Raw genomic sequence first — 20,223 nt, 5'->3', positions numbered from 1 at the left:
TTCCTTATGGATGACATGATGTGCATTCAAAAACATCAATGATTTTCCTTCTTTTAACAGGATTTTATTTCAGGTGGATTAAGAAGTGAACGCTGTGATACTGTTTCCAATTTAATAAGCAAAGGCTGCTCAGTTGATTCAATAGAATACCCATCCGTGCATGTAATAATACCAACTGAAAATGAAATTAATACCCAGGTGACACCAGGAGAAGTGTCAATCCAGCTGCGTCCAGGTTTGGTGATTTTCAAGTAAATCTATGATGATTCTTAAATTGAAATTACAATTTATTTTAATTTGGTCATATTTAACATTATGTGGCAGGCAGTATTGTTACAGTAGAAATCACAGTGTGCTCATAATCAAGAAATCAGACTTCTAGTCTTTATAGTGCCTACAGGCTAGTCTTTGTAGTGCCTAGAGCCAGCGGTGTATCCTCAGACCCTCTCTGCAAATCTGACTGCACTACATTTTAATCACATGTTCTGATCACATAATCTGATCACGTTGTGATGTAATTATATTCCTACTCTACTGCCAGCTCTGGGAGAAAGGGAACATGTTTATTTCACTTTCTTCAGTGCCTAGCAGAGTGCTGGCATGTAGTAAGCACCCCATAAATATCTGTTAGATTAATTGATTGATTGATTGATTGATTAGAAGAAGTTGTGAATTAAACTAAGTCCTTAGAGGCTTTATGATGAACTTTTAAGCACAAAGCTACAATTTACGATTACCATAATTACCTTGGGCAGCTTTGTGATGGCCCCAGAGATTAATATACACCTTTTCTCCTATATTTCTCTTGTATTCATCCTTCCATCACAGTCTGTTCTATGGTTTGGCACATGTTGTAGGCCACTGGAAAGTATTCATTTTCTTCCAGTGCTAGAGAATCCCAGTGTACAAACTACGCATAGCAAGATGAGTCAAGACACACAGGTATGCACCACTCAATTAGATGGATTTAGCTTAAAGCAGCATAAAATTGTCTTCAAGCCTTCATTATTTCCTTGTGTGTGGTCCTGTCCTGTCATTAATTTTTTAAATAACTACTCTTGACATACTCCTTTTCCCATTCCAAAGCTAAGTTATTTCTTCCAGACTCTTTGATTACCAGAAAAACAAAGTCCATTTCTTTCTTGGCCCTAGACCTATTCCCAGCTTCCAATTAAAAATGTGCTCTTTACCATAAAAAATAATGATACAGCCCAGTATGGACACATGTAAGCAACAGTTGGAAACGGATATGAAAATATGAAAGTAATTAGGTTGGTAAGATTGCAGCTCTTGCCACCTTCTATTGGGAAAAATTATTCAGCCCAGTTAATGAGTTCTTTTTTAGAAAAAAAGGGAAAGAGAGAGGGAGGAACAAAAATTATATGCTCTTGTTCACCTAATCCTAATTCAGTATGTCCACTGACCTCTGCCCTTAGATGTTCCTATAATTCCACATGCATCTCTCTTGTGTACAGTCATTTAATGTTATGGTTGCCCAACCATCTTTAATGATTTTTCTTTCTCTTCCTGTTATAATAATAGGTTTTTTATTTCAGTTTTTCTGATCCATATGAACCTGTATGAGTCTTCTGAGACTACTTCTAAAATCCCCAATTTCTTACACATTTCTGTATCCCCAGCAGCACCGTCATCTGCAGTCTTTCCCATTGTTCATCTGCAAGATTCTTGAGGATCTTACTCCAGGCCATTGCCCCTTTCAGGCTATATTAACAGTAGCACCTGTGTAACTCAATTATATTTCAGCTTTCTGACTCAAACAAGTCTGGAGAGATTCCCCAAGTCACACTTAAATTCGAGGGCAAGTTGCTAATATCATCTTTGCTACAAATCTTCCTTTCCGTATTCTAGATTCCTGCCTCTCTACTCTGCATTTTCCTTCAAAATGATTTTCAGAATTGGAGAATTGAATAACCTACCCCTTAATATTTATAGATGACATGAATAGGAATTATATAATTTATAATACAATAGAACAGTTAAACCTAATTAATAAACTTAGTGTCTTAGTATGTTTAGCTGCCATAACAAAATACCATACCTTGGGTAGCATAATCAATAGAAATTTATTTTCTCCCAGTTCTAGAGGATGGGAAGTCCAAGATCAAGTTTCTAGCAGATTCAATTCTGGGTAAGGGTTCTCCCCCTGGCATTCTGCGTCTTCACAGGGCAGAGAAAGAAAGTAAGCTCTCCAGAATCTCTTTTAGAAGGGCACTAATCGTATCAAGAGGGACCCATTCTCATGACTTCATCTAAACCTAATTATGTCCCACAGGCCCCATCTCCAAATACTGTCATATTGGAGGTTAGGGCTCCAATATATTTATTAACTTTGAAGGGGACACAATTCATAATTAAGTTTATAGTACTTGATATATAAAATAATATTTTCAAAAGCCAATGGAATATTTTTAGAAATTGATCATATTTTAGACAAAACTCAATTCCAAAGAGTAAAACAGTTTTTTATGCCAACATCTATGGGTTCAGTGCAACAAAATTTTAAATCAAATCAATGCAAAAGGAAAAACAAATATCAAATAACAGCAAAATTCAGAAAAGCCCCTCCTAAATAATTCTATCTCCAAGAATAAATTGAAACTCTAGTCATAAGCTAATAATAACAATAAAAACACACATCAAAATATATTGGATGTGACTGAAGTTGTTCTCAGGAAAATTCAAAACTTTAAATACTTTTATTATTAAAGAAGAATAAATAAAGATGCACTAAGCATCCAAACAAAGATATAGGAACAACAAAAACAAAATAACTATAAGAAAACAAAAGGAAAGAGTTCATAAGTTAAAAACAATAATGAAATGCAAAAATAGAAATAAAAGAACAAAATGAATGTATTAATCCAAGAGCTGGTTCTTTGTAAAGTCCAATCCAATAGATAAGTTGACAAACCTAATTTAAAAGAGAGAACAAAAGGCAAATAACCTACTTATAAAACTATAATCACAGAAAAAGTTATTGGAAAATAAGACATTAAGGAAATATTAAGCATAAAAATCTATGGTAAAGTGTTTAAATCTTGATAATATAGATAATTTTCTAGGAAAATATATATGTCTAAAACTGACTAAAGAGGAAGGAGAATGTTAAGAGACTTAAGAATATATAAGAAGTTAAAAAAATAAATGTTTATATTTATAATCCCTAAAAGAATAAGAAATATTCCCAAAAGGCATTAGTTCTAAATACATTCATAGGAAGAAATGTTTCATGTTCATTCAAATATTGAAGGAATATATTATATCACAAAAAAAATAGGCTTATTCTAGAAAACCAGGGGTAGTTGATTTTGGGAATTAATGTATTTTTATGATCTTAGTTTGCTAAAAAGAGATAAAACATTGTTATCTTCATAGATGCTGAAAAATCATTCAATAAAATTTAGTGTCCATTCTTGGCAAAACCAAAATTGAAGAATACTTCTTGAATATATTTTAAGATCCTTTTGAAGCTTTACATAAATAAAACTAAATAAAAGAATGAAATAAAGTTATAAACATTTTTAAAAAATAAAGCAAAATTATTATATATCTACCTGGAAAATTCAAGCAATTCAACTAAAACCAACTACTGAATTTTAGCAACCTAAAATATAAACTGTCTAGAAATAAACTTTTTTAAAAAAATTGTGTAAGATCCATTGCTAATAAAGGAAGACATGAATAAATGAAGAATTTTATGTTCCTGAATAGGAAGATAATATTATAACAATGACAGTTCTTTATAAACATATTCTATAAATCTAAAAAATCTAAGTGTATCGATAAATTTAAAACAATCCCAATCAAATTCGAATGCACCTTTTTTAAACAAATCTTTATTGAAACTCATTATACATGTATCTTTATATATAACAGCATATTTATTTAGGATACATTCCAGGAAGTAGATTTGCTAGGTCAAATTATGCAAATTTAATTAGGTTTTTAATGTATATTGTTATATTATTCACAAGAAAAATGTGTAGTTTAGCCTTTCATGAGTCAACCATGCCTGTTCTCATTCTTTTTAATGTCTTCATTTTGTTAACTGCAACCAATCCATTAGTTATACTCTTTTGCCTTTTTTCTAGTACTAGAAAGTTGAACCTTTTTGCTAAGTTTATTAACCATCTTTCTCTCTCTCTTTTTTGTGTGATTTGTGTCTCCATGCAAATATTTTTCTAATTGAATGCTAATTTTCAGCAGCTTATCATGTATGAAGCTCATCATATATTATTTACCTCTAATAAATATGACTATATTTTTTAAAATGTCTTGCTCTTTTTAAAATACTTGATATTTAAAAATTATAAATTGTGTCTTTTTTATTGGTATGTTACATATAATTTATACACTTCAGTGAATTTATCTTGTAACTCTGTAGATATAATGATGTTTTAGTGCTCTGAAACTATAGATTAACAGTTCAAAAGTTGGCACATTGAGTGCTCTAGACAAGCAATGAGAGTGGTAACTAGGCAGGAGAAAACTGGATGGGCTTGAGAGAGAATGGGGAGACAGAATCCACAGGAGACGGTGATTGATGGGCCGCGGATGGACTCTGGGATCTGGCTCAAGTAACTCGGTGAGGTGGGGAACCTGTTCCCCATGGAAGGAATGGTGATGCGTTCACCTGCATGACAGCCAGGGTAGATCCACTGGCTTGAGGTCCTGCCTGCTGACAGAGGCCCCGGAGACACTGCGGAATAGGGGAGGGTGATAAGGAGCAAGGCCTGCTCTAGACTGCAGGTCTCAGACAGCCCCACCCCTCTCACACGCAGACTTTCCTACTGAGAGGGGCATTGCAGCCCCTCCCTGGCAGCTTTGCCCAGAGGCAAAGAATAGACCTTTGACCCTGGCTAACACCATTTGTGGAGCTTGAGGACAGGCTCACCCAACCCAGCTCTGCCCAGACTCACTCCCTGACCTACCCCCACTGAGATGCAGAATAAGGACACACCTGGAAGTCCCAGGGCCCCACCCACCACGTGAGGCAGTAGAGTCTCTCTCTAGAGGAAGGAGAGCTGGTTGCAGGACCCAAACTGGGACATCTTAAGTTGCGGTAGAGACATGTCTAGGTGAGGCTGAAGCTGGAGAAGAGATAGGGCTTGGGGCTAGAAGAGAAGCAGGAGATACCAACAGGAGATGCTAAGCGAAGGCAGTAGGGATGAGATCAGGGGGAGGAGGAGAGTGAAGAGAGAAACATTTAATTCCATATCAATCATTATGGGACCTGATTTTATTCAATTTCTCACTACTAGCTAAATTTCTGTATGTAAATTAGCATAAGTGTCTATTGTGTGTAAGTCATCTTTTGTGAGCTCCTTCAGGGCAGAATTATACTTTATAATCCTAATATATAGCAAATATTTATTAAATTAAATTGAAAATAAGTTCACTGAAAAAATGAATTTGGACATCAAAGCTATACCAGCTTTGGAGCATGACATATAAAGCTGCATTTTACCAACTCCAGACATATAGAAACATAACTCCAAGATGTCAGAAGTCCTTCCCACCATGAGACATGTAGGAGTCGAAGGCTTGACCTACAGCACACCTTAGGGTAAAATGCACTGATCAATATTCACTTTGATTTATTTATAGATTATCACTTTATTCTTATCTGATAAAATTCATGACTTTCAATGTATCTTTTAAGAATTTTTCACTTTCTGTAGACATTTTTATTACATCATATACTAATAGATTTCTTGAAGAATATTGATAGGACTATATTTTAAATTGAATATTTTAAATGAGATTGAAGAAAGTGACTTTTACTTTTTACTTTTTAAACTATATCCTTTCTTCCTTACTTTTACTTATCAATCTTATGGAAAAAATATAACAGAAATAGACTACTAATCCTAGCTGATGTTCCCTAAGGACACTGAAATTAAATCTTTAGGAAAGTAGGAGAGAGAAAGGAATTCTCTAATTCTAATCCAGAAATAATACAAATATATATGATAAAGATTAGCTTAATCTGTACTTCACTAACTTAAAAGATGTTTCAAGCTTGATTCATTTTAAAATTGAAAGAAAAATGCCTTCAATTTAGTATAGATTTAGTAAGATTCTTCACATATTATCTTACTTTTATTTAATTTCAAAATTAAAAAGAAAAAAAAAAACACAACGGAAAAGACCAGAAACTCACACACTTTCCCTTCACCCCCAGCACACATCCTCTATTTTCTTTCTCACAGAAATTTAGAATTTTGCTGTAGTCTATACCTTGCTGTTTTAAACTAGTCTCATTTGTGGGGACCCTTCTCCTTCCCCTGATCAAGTATAATAAAAAGAGATTGGCTTATTGTCAGGGTTGATTTTTGAGGGATGTTTTCCTGGTTCTTTGGCTTTTGTTTGGTACCACGTTTTCTTGTGTTTTTTCAATTTCATCTTATACAGAACGTTTTTTTAGTTATCTTTTCTTAGTGTCGAGTCATGCTTCTTGTAACAGGGCATCAGAGATGCTCACACCATTAGTTGAGTAGTTTAAAAACTCAGTCTTACCACTTTTAATTCTTTGTGCTATTCAAACCAATCACCCGGAATAGTTCTAAGTAGGTTGTAGACTTCCCTCCAACTCCTCTTTCTAATTCTATGTCATAGACTCATTTTTTCCCTTTGAAGTTAATAGAAGGAAATAAGGATCTGAGTCTTTAGAATCTCATAAAGTGTGAGGATGAAGCTTTCCTGGAGATAACATAAGTGGCAGCAGGAACATTTGGGGGCCAGATGATCTTCTTTCTCTCCTAGAGAAACTCTATGGAACCTCTCCGTACACTGTGGGAAAGAACTCCTAGATACTGTCTTCTTTCTGCGGTAAATAGGGGGTGACTTTTGAAATGCTGTACCAAAATGTGCTTCAAATATAGTTGAGTTATAAACCATTTATGAATGACTACACATGTGCTAAACAAAGAGGCTTAGAGATGAAGAAACAGTTCTTACCCTAATGCTGCTTAGAATCTATTAGAGTAGTACTAATGGTAATAATTACAAATACGTATGTATTTACTGTGTACCCCATACCATGGTAAATACTTTACATAGATTATCTAATTTAGTAGCTCTTAGCCTCTAAAAATAGATAAAGATGCCTAGTCTAGAATCTCATAATTATATGATAAACACTATAATGGTGGTATGTTCCAGTTGCCATGGAAACACAGGGAAGGGACACTCAACTCAGTCTAGGGAGGAGCAGATTACTGAGCAGTGTCCTGAAGTGGTAATTACATGAAGAAGAGGAGGTTGGGACACCACATGCAGAAGGAACATAAGCACGGCATAGGAGTATGTATTTGCGGGGTGTATGTGGGCGACTATAAGCAGTTTTGTTTTGCTAGAGCTAAAGATGTAGATAGAGTCGGGACTGTGGAGGCACTTTAATCTGCCGTATTTAGCCCTTTGGGCATTAGCTATCTGGTGGAGAACTACTAGCAAATATTAAGCAGGGAGTGACATAAACAATTTTGAGTTTTAAAAAGATGGACTCAGTAGTGAAGGTAATGATTGCAGGAAAATGAGACTACAGAAGTAGACAAATGACGAGATTATGGAACTCATCCAGGCAAAAGACAAGAAGGGCCAGCGTGGCAGGAACATATCCCGATATTCTGGCTTGCCAGAGGAGTTCATTTGAAATTTTTAACTTGATGAGTGATATGCAAAGAAATTGAAGACTAATCTACCAAATTCCCAACTCTTAAACCCTTTAACAGGTCAACAGTAATGAGTTTGAGCTACAGTGTTAAAATTAACCTGATTCTGCCTTATGTTAGAAATTCTACATCCATAAAGAAAAAAAAAAAACAAGGAAATATTATGGTCAACCCCAAATTATAGTCAGTTACAACTATTTTCCTCAGAGTTGGCCTTACCATTCATCACCAATGTTTAGTGGTAAGAATTGACTGTTTAATCAAGGACAAAAGACCTAAAATTAGTGAGATAATGTGATTTGAGTTCCAGAAAAAAAGGAAAATTTGCTCTGCATCCAGGAGAATTGGATGATATTTTAAAGATATTCACATAGCCACATAGATTCTTCATATTTACCTGTACTCCAAAAATAGAAAGCTGTTGAAAAGAAGTATTTGTACCATGGCAAAAAAGTACTTGAACAGGAAAACAACTTAGGCATCACCAGAATCTCATTTGCCATTGTAGAAAATTAACTTAGGTTATTTTCTGAGACTGGTAAAGAAAGATACCAGAAATGTAAATGATCATTACCATTTATCTTCAACACCTAAAACCTCTAAAATGACAAGAGCAGCTATAATTAACTTAATGTGAAATTTAAAAAGGACACATTGACTAATGTCTTTGACTAATATTCAATATCAATACTAACCCATGGTACCTCACAACTGAAAATATCTGGAGAGTACACTCCAGTTCAAGTTTACTCTTGTCTAGATAACAAATCCAGTTGACTAATGGCATCTGATAGTTGAGATAGCCCAGATAGTTTTAAAGTAATAATAGAAATATATTGAGCATGGGTTGTGAAAAATGAATAAAATGCTTTATAATAGATGATATTGACTTGTAAGTTGTGTATTATCCCTGAGGAGGAGTGAATGTGGAAGGAAGGTTGTTCTAGGGCGTTCCTTCCACATAGGAAAAAGGAAAAAGAGGAGCAATCAGCTCATTTTTCTTCCCTCCCCATTGCTCCCACACTCTGTTTTATTAATAAACCACTGGATGTAGCCATTAAGCACTTGGTGAGCCTGAAGGTGCTGCCCCCTTCAGGGCAGAGATCAGTGGTCTATCAGGACAGTTCTGCTGTCACTTTCATGTAAGCCAGGTCCCCACGCCAACTGTATTTCCTTTGGTCATAATTCTACAGCCACTGGTGAGAGGTGAAGAATTGCCAGGAAACAATGAAATAGGCAATAGACTTCATTAATTAAATAATTTCCAAGATCACTCTAAGCCTGTGTTCCATATTCTCTTCCCTTTCTCAACATAAATTATGCCCAGGTACCTTGTCCAATATAGTGTATAAGTGGTTCTACAATGAGATTACATGAAAACTTTAAGTGGGGGTTTTAACTAGGGACACAGTATCCACATTACCATGAAAAGGTATTTCTACTTCCTCTTACTATGGAATACTGATGCCTAGGAAACCTGCCTCCAAGAAAAGTTTCCTCCTTTATATATTCTTATACAATCCAAAGCCAACTTGAGAGTACGTTGTGGAGAATGTCTCAAATTCATGGGCAAGACATGGAAATGCAAGCTTGATCCCTTCAGTTTCCTCCTTAGCAAGCAAAGTAGGATTTGGGGTCAGCCTATCGAGGCCTACCTACCTTGAGTTCACTTATTAAAGCTAGAACCTCCCAGGAAGTTCAGGGGCCTTGCAGTGTAAAAGTAACAATTATTGTTCTCTCCAGCAATGACTAAAAGGCCTGTGTATGCAAAGATTCTCTTTTCCCTTTTATTGAAAACTGGCTGAGGCCTTCAGCTGACCCAGGTGTGTGTGCTAAGGCCAGTAATCCAAAATCAAGCCACAGCCACTTACACCCTCAAACCCTGGCTTTTTGGCAAGGCTTACTCACAGCCCTCCTCTTTGCTGAGGTGAGACCAGAATTCGCTTGCTAGGCTATGAGCAGCTAGGGTCAGCTGAGGGCCTCTGTGTGGCCAGCATTCAGTTGGCGCACCCTGAATGCTTAGACCTCCAAGGACTGTGCTTTTGCTGAAGCTACACAGACTCTGCTTGTTTGCCGAGGTCACCAACCCATAGTTTTGCCGAGGCCCCTGCACAATATGCTGAATATCTGGTACATCTCGCAATGACTCTATGAAAACAGATAGCCATTCATCTTTGGACAGAGCCACCATAAACTGCAGTGATTCACCAAGATAAAAATACCATGTGGCTGGTGCCTAAGGCTTTCAGCCATATGCCCAAGTCAACAGTCAAAAGAACAACTACACAATTTACAAAATTTTAAAAATCTGCAATGATGGGAGTATTTTTCATTAACAGTAGTTCACCTAGTGAGTGTTGATACTTCGTGTCTGAGTGAAAAGAAAAAGAATGCTAACCCGTGCATCCCATACAGTAAGTTTCAAGCCCCTGCACATGAACCACACTCCCCAGCTGTGTTCCATTTCTATGTCTCGTGGATCCGGCCCTTTGTACCAGTTTCTAACATTCTCCTGAATTTAATGTCTCCACTCCAATTGCAGAACACTCCCAAAGGGTCAGGCTTTCTGTCACCAGAGGCCCAAAGCAGAGCAGAATACACTGCGTGTTCTCTGGAGGCAGCCCTGTTCCTAAAGGGAAGGAGTAAGAGAATGGGCCAATTTCTCCTTCCAAACTCGAGCCAGAAAACCCAGGAGTGTTACACTAAAAGTGTTTCCTGTACAAAAAGGCAAATTAGGAACGGGTGGCCCCTTTCTCCCGTAATTATTACTATATACCAGTAAAACTTTATTATTTTGCATATAATAGGTAATTTGACTGAAAAACGTCTGATTTGTGAAATAATTTAAAAGAAAATGTTGCTATTTTTATGCTCGTTAATACCAAAAATATGGTTTGATAAGTTATAATAAGCAAGTCAGGCTACCAATTATGTGTACACATCAATGTTTATTTAAAAAAAAAATGTTTTCCACTCAAAATATTCTCCATGGACAAATAATTAGTAACTTACAAAGCATTTGCTTTATTGTTTAAAAAGGTGAAGTTCACAAATTATAAATTGCACACATTTAAATAGATGACTTTTCACCATATACTTAAAATTAAAAGTGGAGCTTCTAACTCTGTAGAGGGGTACGGGGACAACCAGGTCCTTGTATCAAATAACGATGTGAGAGAGAACTAAATAAAACTGCAGTGCAGAGAGCTGTCCTTAAGGGGGCTCCCACATTGTCCTTGTGGTGACCTTCTCTTCTTGTTCTGTGACCCCTCTTCAACATACCTTTATTGAACGACCACTGTGTGTTGGACAAATGCTGCCCTCTCCACTCTCCGGGTCCTCCCTGTGGCACAGCCCTGGGTACTTAGGGTTCTTTAAGCCCTTCTCTCAGCTAACTGATGGGAAGAATCTTAACTAATTCCTGATGAAGTACTAATTATTTAGAACAGGGCAATGTAGTACCCAGTACCAGAATTTTCCCATCTCATATGTAAATATAGCTTAACCCAAAAGAATACATTTATACCAACATCCAATGAGAGATAATTTTTCTTAAGGTATCTTTCTGGTTTTCCTCAAGTCAGTCCACAAGCATAGCCACCTCCGCTCTCTTGAGATAGAGTGCTGCTGGCTGGTTTGAGCTGTGCTTTTCTAGCTACGAAGGGCAACGCAGGGTCATAGGATGATGCCCTGTTACATTTATATTGAACTGGTCCATTTACTATCATCTCTATTGAGCCTATAGAATTGAGAAATGCATCGTAGAATTTGGAGACTAATAGATTGGTATGATTTTCAAACTTCCTTATAATTATACCAGAATATTCCAAATCTTATTCATTATGTGCAAATTTGTGATAATCGTGCTAGTTGCTAAAATGTGTCTACATTATTGACAGCCTATCTTGAAATGTTTAAAATGAAGACTACATGTTGTTTTTCCTTCTTTCAACTAGGAGCTGAAGCTAATTTTATGCTGAAAATTCATCCTCTGAAGAAATATCCTGTGGATCTTTATTATTTGGTTGATGTCTCAGCATCAATGCACAATAATATAGAAAAATTAAATTCCGTTGGAAATGATTTATCTAGAAAAATGGCATTTTTCTCCCGTGACTTCCGCCTTGGATTTGGCTCATATGTTGATAAAACAGTTTCGCCATACATTAGCATTCACCCTGAAAGGATTCATAATCAATGCAGGTATCAAAAGTCACCAATATTGAACTTCTCTTTAATTTTATAAGTACTGATTTTTGTTCTATAAAATTTCCTGGCCAAAAAAAAGAATATACACACACATTCTCTCTCTCTCTCTCTCTCTCTCTCTTTTCACACAATACACAATTTTACTGTTAGTAGCATTCTGGAACTTTTAAGAAAGTGTAACAAAATAGAGTTTGCATTTCTTCTTTCCTCATGCAGTGACTACAATTTAGACTGTATGCCTCCCCACGGATACATCCATGTGCTGTCTTTGACGGAGAACATCACTGAGTTTGAGAAAGCAGTTCATAGACAGAAGATCTCTGGGAACATAGATACACCAGAAGGAGGTTTTGATGCCATGCTTCAGGCGGCTGTCTGTGAGGTAAGAGGATTCACATTATTAAGTGTTTGCTCAGATGCAAAACTCTTACTTTCTCTTTTGTTTATGGAGTGAAAACATAGTAGAGAAGAATACATTCTTCTCCTATCTCTTACTCATTACTGAGGTTATTTTTTTTTTTTTTTTTTTTTTTTTTGGTGTGTGTTGGGACAGAGGAGCTAAATTGGGAAAAGGCTATAAATAGGAAAAGATAAAAGGGAAAGAATAACTTATGCACATGGAAATCCTTTCCAAAAGGGCTGCTCTTGGCATGCACCACACTCCATGGGAGAACCAAAAGTAGACTGTTGTCCTACTCACATTGGGTTGTTGTCCTACTCCGTAACGTGACTGATTCTTCCTCCAGCAAAACACGAAAAGACTCTAGCCAGGAACAAATGGCTGTGGGAAAATAGAGGATATACAAATAAAAGCTAATGCTATTTATGAAGCAGCATGGTACTTACACACATTATTCTAGCCTGACTTATGTTCACCAACTCAAACATAATGTTAACTTGAGGTAAAACACCACAGGACAGATCTATGTTATTGTACAAAGCCTAATTACATGTTTCTTTTAAGAGTCATATTGGATGGCGAAAGGAAGCTAAAAGATTGCTGCTGGTGATGACAGATCAGACATCTCATCTTGCTCTTGATAGCAAACTGGCAGGCATAGTGGTGCCCAATGATGGAAACTGCCATCTAAAAAACAACGTCTACGTCAAATCAACAACCATGGTAATGTACCAATAGCCCCTTAGTAGCCATGATTCCTTTGGTTAAAGTACAAGTTTGAATTGGCATTTCAGTTGTTCTTGTACCAAGAAATTACCTTAAAAAGCAAGATACAGAACCAGGATAGGCCGGGAGAGAGAACTCTTGGAACAATGCAATCTATAAATGCTGATCAATAAACTATTTGGCTAAAATGCTTAGACAGCTCTTAGTAGCTGACACTCTGATGAGCAACAAAGCACTGTATAATTTTGGAAAACAAAAATGATACAAGAGCTTACTTTTTATGTAATTCAAGGACGTTGAAAGGAGATAAAAGGATGCCTTTGCTTTGTACCAATAGACTAGTTCTACAGTGTTGATATCTACAAACAGCCTAAGGCACCACTGTAAGAAAAATGTATTTGGCTTGAGGACACCTCGCAGTACAATAGGTAGAAACTAAATAGAGACTAGGGGGGAGAAAAATAGTAAAACAAGGCAGAGTTCCTCTGCTTTGTACCTCACCTCTTCTCTCTGCAGCTTATCTATGTTTAGGGCCTCTTTTTAGCTTCCTGAGGGAAGCTCTGAATCATACATTTAAATATAATCTTCTAGAACCACATCTTTCCTGGCATTAGCTAATTCTAGATGTGAAAAATCAACAGCACAAAGCAACATTTCTGATATTGAATCCTGTTTATATATTCTTGCAAATGTTAAAACAGAAGGTCTCAAACTTTCTCAGTTCATGGGACCCTAGTGTCTTAGTGATTTTTTCCATGGGGCCCTAGGCCAAAAGAAACACCTAACAGTTCTGTTTTTTAAGTAATTAGGTGCAAATAACTATTTATATCCTAACAATGTAATAGGTAGTTGAAAAATAATACCAATAAATCAAATATGTAGAGATACATTTGTCAGTTTTGGTAAATAACTTATTAATGGGAACTTCCCAAACCTTGTAATCAGATTGGACATGGCCACCCTCATTTCTGTTCCACACTGATTTTTGAGTTGACCAGCTTGGCAAAGATATGATGTCATTTAAAGACATAGAGCCAATTGTAATCTTAAAACCATGAATTACCTCCAACTGGTAGTTCATGGGTACCTGATACACACTGAGTGTCACTGTGTTTCCCTGGAAAATATAAGCTATTTTGTGCCACCCTTCAGAGTCTGCTGCTGTGCTCCAAGGTACCTCACACACAGTTTGGGACCCACAGTATTAGAAGCATATAAATTATGCTGAAATTTGTGTGATTGTCATATGCATATTTTAAATAGACCTCCAGTTAATCTGGGAAACCCTGCCAGATCTGTTGAAAGTCTGGAGGGGCAATTGTATTACCATATAAAACAAGTTCAACCCTTGGTTAGTTTAGTTTCTTGAAAGTAGTCTCAAAATGTAAATATTTTAAAAGGTAGCAGAAGTTTGAACTTAAAAATTTAAGATTTGATGTTATTCCCATGGTGTTTTCTCCTTTGCTGATGCTCTTCTACCAAGACTCATCTCACTTTGGTAGACCCACCTGCTTAGTCATTTCTTATCTATTCTTCCTTCTATTTAATTAGCCTCTTTTGGTCAGACCTAGAGTTCTAAGTTATTTACTGGGGAGTGGAGGAGAGCAGAGGAGGAACTATTCTATTGTGAGACAAAGAGAGCTTTTTATTTTTTTAAGAAGAAATAACAATGACATTATTCTCAAATTGCATTATTCTTTTGAAGTTTTGCCAAGTTGCTGAAATCATCTCTCCATAACTATATTTGAAAGGATGCTGTTGCTCATCTAGGGAGGATTCCTAAGGCAAAGAAATGCTGTCATAATTTTAGATATATACTATGTCATAGAACTTTATGGAAATAAATTATAAGTCTAGTGGGATTTTAGACAGCGCTTGGGTTCTTATGATATCAGGAAATTGGATAATACATCGAGACCTTCTTTTACCTTCTTGGTCATTGTTCCATGTATTTAAAGGAATGACTCTTACACGTCTCTGCTGGGGTGTATTGAGTAATTCAAGGAGTATTGTGTTTGTTAGTAGTCCCTGAGAAGAATATTTTTATTTCAGTTACCCCAGGTCTGTGTTTTAAGTGATTCTCTTCCTAAGAATTTTCATTCTCTTCGTTTCTAGGGACACTGACCTAAAACAAAAGAAGCTGAAGCGTTTTGATTATTCCCTTAGCCATGTGTTTATGTATACAAAATGAGCTACTGCTTTGAAACCTTCTATATCTAAAGCCACCTTCACCTTGACTCTATATTTACCTGCTCATTTTAAAATAACCTCTATCCTCTCCTATGTGGCCATCATGGAGGAATTTTTTAATTTGTTTAATACAAGTAATCAAACACTTTGCTTCCTGGCTTTATCTCCCGCAGACAATACCAGTAATGTTGAGTGGTATCTGAGCTTCTTGGTTCAAGAGTCTTGTTCTTTTATTTATAAAAGGATGTAATTGATAAAAGACCTTTTATATGTCTAAATTACATGGGACAGAGTTCTATAGCTGGTATACATAGTTATTTCCTGGACCCCAAGCTTTTGAGTATCTATTAACTGACAATACTGTAGCAAACACTTTGCATATAGTATCAAATTTATCTTTACAACAACTCTATAGGGTAGTCATAACTATCTTTCTTTTACAAATAGAAGGACCGAGGGTCAGAAAAGTTACATCAGTTGCCTGCAGAGCTGGGGTCCAATTCAACCCACTCATATTAAAATTCTGTACTCTTAACCAGTTTGCCACAGTATCTCAACAGAAAAGTAGAAGAAATAGAGAAATGATGTTCTTGGTGTAATTTCTGCTCTAACTTTGTAGTTACAGTCTTATTTATGGACTATAACCCAGGTGATTTGGCTTACATAAATTATAAAACAATATATTAATATAATCTAAAACAACTTATATTTACACATGGTTCATATTTGTATACAGCTGTTAGCAAATGATGTTTCACTGTTGAACAAAATACATTTCTACCGCTTTTTCTTCAAGATCAAGTGCCGGAATAAAAAAATTTGAGTAGTAAATGTAGTTTTATAATTTACCTAGTAATAATGATAGTTCTAAGTATGGTATTCTTTCTAAAATGATAGATGTTAGTACAAAAGCTATTAATGGTGTAGAAGATAGGTTATTAATACTGAGGGTCTGGAATTTCACCCTGTCTCCCCACCCGGCTCCTCCAGGGTTATTTCCAACCTCAGTCAGAGCCCTGCCAGAAACCACTCACCCCGCCCTTGGCCGAAGCCAAGAATAGCACCAAGACCTTCAGTAACAATGAAAGGAGACCAAGGAGCGAGGGTGTGGAGGTCATCTGATGACCCTTATCAATGGGATTTTCAGCTGTCGGTGTGACTCACAATCCTGAAGAGAGGGATTCAAGTAGGCAAGATCCCTCCATACTCCTACTGCACTGGGGCACACAATACGTTCTCCCGTATGACTAGGTCAGGCTTGGTGTTTTTCCACACAGCCTTTTTATGTGCCTCATTACATCATGGTCAGTGACTCTTCGTCACTCCTATCATACACCTCCTTGAAAGTCCCTTACCACTGGCCTCATAGTTCACTCCTTTTCCTGAAGCCTCATTTGGGTAGACTAGTTGCCAAATGGATCAGCACTTTAGAGAATTGAGGCAGAAGTGCAGAAGGTATATTTAGGCATTAGGAAGAGTTTGGCTTCCTTATGAGTAAAATCAACACTGTACCTCTTTTCAGGAAATTTTAACATGTCCTTGACTTTTAGTATGCCATTTAAGAAGCTTTCTTTTTACCATGAATCTCAACTACTTGGAATTATATTCAATTATTCCAGAACCGCAAATGAAGAGATCTTAAAAAGACACTTAACTAATTAAGTCCATAACTTAGCTACCTGAGTTAACAAACTTTCATAAAGTTATAACATTTATTTTAGTGCTCCACTTTTTTTTCAGAAAGGGATATTCCTGATATTTTCAAAGTCTGGAAAACATTTATAACTAATGTCAATATCGCACATAATTCCATTTAAGGAGATAATTGTAATCTTTTAGTAAACTAATTATTTTTGCTACTCTGTGACTGAGAAATAGCCTCCTCAGCTTCAGAAAGTGATAAATGTCTCTTTTTTGTTCTTCTGCTTCTCAGGCTCTTTGTCTCAAAAACATACTAATAAAAATGCTAATTCATTTTGTGCCAGGCATGGAATACAACTAAAAAGTTTTAAGTTGATATGAAGTTTTTAAAAAAATATTATTACATTTTATGGGGCTTTTAAAAACTATCAAAATGCCTGATTTCAGCTTGCTATTTGCTGAACTATTTTAAGTTGTAAACGTTGTGAGAACATTTCAATGATAATTTGACAAGAGACCTAATTTGAATGAATCTCATGTTCTCAGAAAAGTGGCCAGGAAATGATCTCTGCAAACAATATTTAGCTGGGATTTTTTTAATTGAAAGCAAAGTTGCACGTAGAAATCACCTGTGCCAGGCTCAGGGTAGCCTGCCTCTCCTTATATAGTGCCCCTGAAGTGAGATAAAATGATGGTTTGCAAAAGTGACGCAATAGAAATCAAATTTGATAAAGGTATTTATGGAATGTTCTAATAAATTAGGTGTTTTTGCTAAATCATATTTAAGCAGAAAGCTTCTTGTTGCCACTCTTATTGAAAAGCTTACAAAAAGTATCAGTCCATGCCCTCCTTCAGTAAATAATTATGATTACCACTGACACCATGTTTCAGGGGCCACGAACTCAAACACCTCTGGGGCCAGGGACAAAGGGTAAATAAGGGAGGCAGGTAAATCACAGCATATCAAGAGCATATCTAGCCTTTTGTAATGGCCCTCAAATGTCTCTTATTAAGCAGTCTACTATTAATAACTGCCTTTTCTTACGCAGTCCTATGGTGTCTGTTCCTTTGTGTTCATGCAACACCACCCAGCAACCCAGTGAGATGTAGGTACTGCTTTACTGCTTTACTTCTACTTATAAATGAGAAAGCAGCAGCACTAAAGGAATCAGAACCTTATCTGCAGTCACACACACCTACATAGCAGTGCCTACAGGAGACACCAAGCAGTGTGACATCAGGACATGGGCCCCTATTCATTATTAATCTAGGCTTAATAATTAGTGATAGGTAAAAGCCTTCATGTTTGTTAACCTAGTCAATCTCCATCATAACTCCGAGAGGGATAATAGATACTAGTATTTATACCTGTTTTATACATATGGAAACTAGAGGGCAGAAAGGTTAAGACAGCTCCCAGTGTCACTCAGCTAGTAATTGCAGAGCCAGGAGTTGAAGCCCCAGGCGAGCTGTTTCCAGAGCCCCTGCGCCTGGTGTGGTTCTCAGGTGGAGAGGTTTTGCTCTCCAGAGGACGTTTTCATGTCCTGAGATATTTTGGCCGTCACTACCCCTCTAGTGGGTAGAGGCCTGGGATGCTCCTAAGCATCCCACAATGCACAGGGCAGCCCCCATTCCCAACAACAACAACAAAAAATCCAGGCTAAAATGTCAATAGCACCACTGTTGAGAAACTCTGGCCTACACAGTTACCACTGTAGATAGAACATCAGCTATCGGGATAGATGTGGACTGAACACATCATTTAAAGTTTCATTTCTAAATACATCTCGGCTATCAGATTGCTTCCCTGTTATTTGTCTCCTCTAAAAAGGGAAGTCTAAAAAATAATCCAAATAAATGAGGATTTTATTCAAGTTGTTGGGTTTTTATATCTTATTACAATATTCAATCCTGCAGATTTTACATTATCTTATAAAAATTTTTATTATGAGTCTCACTTTTACAAAGAGAGTCTAAACATTTTCATCTACCTAGGTATATGCATTACTAAAATTCCACCATACGTCTCTACATGGTTATCTCTTTAACCAAAATTGCTCCCCATGAATCCTTCTTACCTCCTCTTGCCTTCTGACATTTATAAGTTACTTCCCACAGCCTAATTACTTAGCAGCTATCTTGGCATATTGCTTTCCTTCTCCCTTTTGCCCCTGCAATGCCCGTTATCTCTATTAATTACTTTCAGAGTTTAGAGAAACATGTAATGGGTTATGGAGAGGGGGAGTTAGATTTCAGGAACAGTGATGTCACCAGAAAGGGAAAGCTGGCTAAGAGGGAGTGTGTTTTCCTGCTAGTGAAATAAAAGACATAAAAGATAAAGTACTTAAAAGATAGGATGCTTCATGGAGGAGAGGGAAAGGGGCTTCAACGACAGCCATTAATCCACAGGTCTCCTGTCAACAGTCGTTCATTTAAACATCTGTTACACATTTGTGACTTTTAAAAATCTGTCTCAAGGTACTTGCATTTTCTTTTAAAACAGGTTTCTCTCTAGGATTCAAAAAATGTGTTCTTTTAAGCTTAAAAATCCAACTGACCTCCTTAATAAGTTTCTGACCAAACTAGAACTTTCTAGATGTAAATTTTGTGTACTTTTGGTTAGTGTGACTTCCTATTTTTGGAAGTAGGAAGGCTCCAAAAGCTGCCTACATTTTAAGCTGTTTTTTAAATATTGATTTTTTGTGAATTAAGTATGAGCGTGTTAAAAACATATGGATTAAGTTGTCCTTAAAATATGAATAGTTTTAAAAATTAAGAAGGATCAGTGCTTGCCAAGCTATGACTATTTTTCGTCAAAGCAAAACTATTTGAAAAAATAGTTGTTGCCATTAAAAAAAAATTCCCAATACAACTAGATTTACCTTGCTTTTATTTGTTTTCTTTAATTCACTAGCATATTCAAACTGTCATAAATATATTTTAAGATTATGCATTTTATTAGGAATAAGGAATAAGAATTTAGCTGGCAGAATTTATATTTTAGAAGTTTTTTTCTATTACTTTTAACTTGTATACTTAAGAATTACTCTGGGCAAGATTTTTCTTATGCAAACCTATATGGTAATGCTTTTAAGCTTCCTCATAAATTGGTTTCATATCACATTTAAATGGAACTCATGAAAATTTATTTCTATAACAGCAATTATAGACAATATAGAAATAAAAAGATGCTTGTTATGGTTTCTCATGTTAGTATTTTTAAACACAACGCTATATCTTAGGCATGTACATATGAATTTAATATGTGGGTCACAAAAGTTATGCTATAAGTGAAACTAGTTAATTTAGCTCTTTTACTAGGTTCAGATAGTTGCCAAAATACAGAAATGTTAATCAAGTTGG

General features: G+C 36.2%; 1 protein-coding gene and 1 non-coding gene across 2 annotated transcripts in view; both read left to right on the top strand.

The window, feature by feature from the left end:
* The window catches only part of ITGB8 (integrin subunit beta 8), a 73,972-nt gene that overhangs the window by 34,209 nt on the left and 19,540 nt on the right, over window positions 1–20,223 (top strand). Inside the window, exons 3-6 of the mRNA XM_069462238.1 lie at window positions 61–235; window positions 11,651–11,897; window positions 12,120–12,285; window positions 12,868–13,026. Coding sequence (XP_069318339.1) covers window positions 61–235; window positions 11,651–11,897; window positions 12,120–12,285; window positions 12,868–13,026 — 747 coding nt within the window. The remainder of the gene's footprint in view (window positions 1–60; window positions 236–11,650; window positions 11,898–12,119; window positions 12,286–12,867; window positions 13,027–20,223) is intronic.
* LOC138377722 (small nucleolar RNA SNORD56) lies at window positions 10,003–10,073 on the top strand. Its single transcript, XR_011231877.1, has one exon. It is a non-coding gene; the product is annotated as a small nucleolar RNA SNORD56 (small nucleolar RNA).

Source organism: Eulemur rufifrons, chromosome 29 (genome assembly GCF_041146395.1).
Source record: "Eulemur rufifrons isolate Redbay chromosome 29, OSU_ERuf_1, whole genome shotgun sequence".
In the NCBI taxonomy this organism is placed as follows: Eukaryota; Metazoa; Chordata; class Mammalia; order Primates; family Lemuridae; genus Eulemur; species Eulemur rufifrons.
Note: the sequence above shows the minus strand (reverse complement) of the source record. Positions and strands in the feature narration are given on the sequence as shown.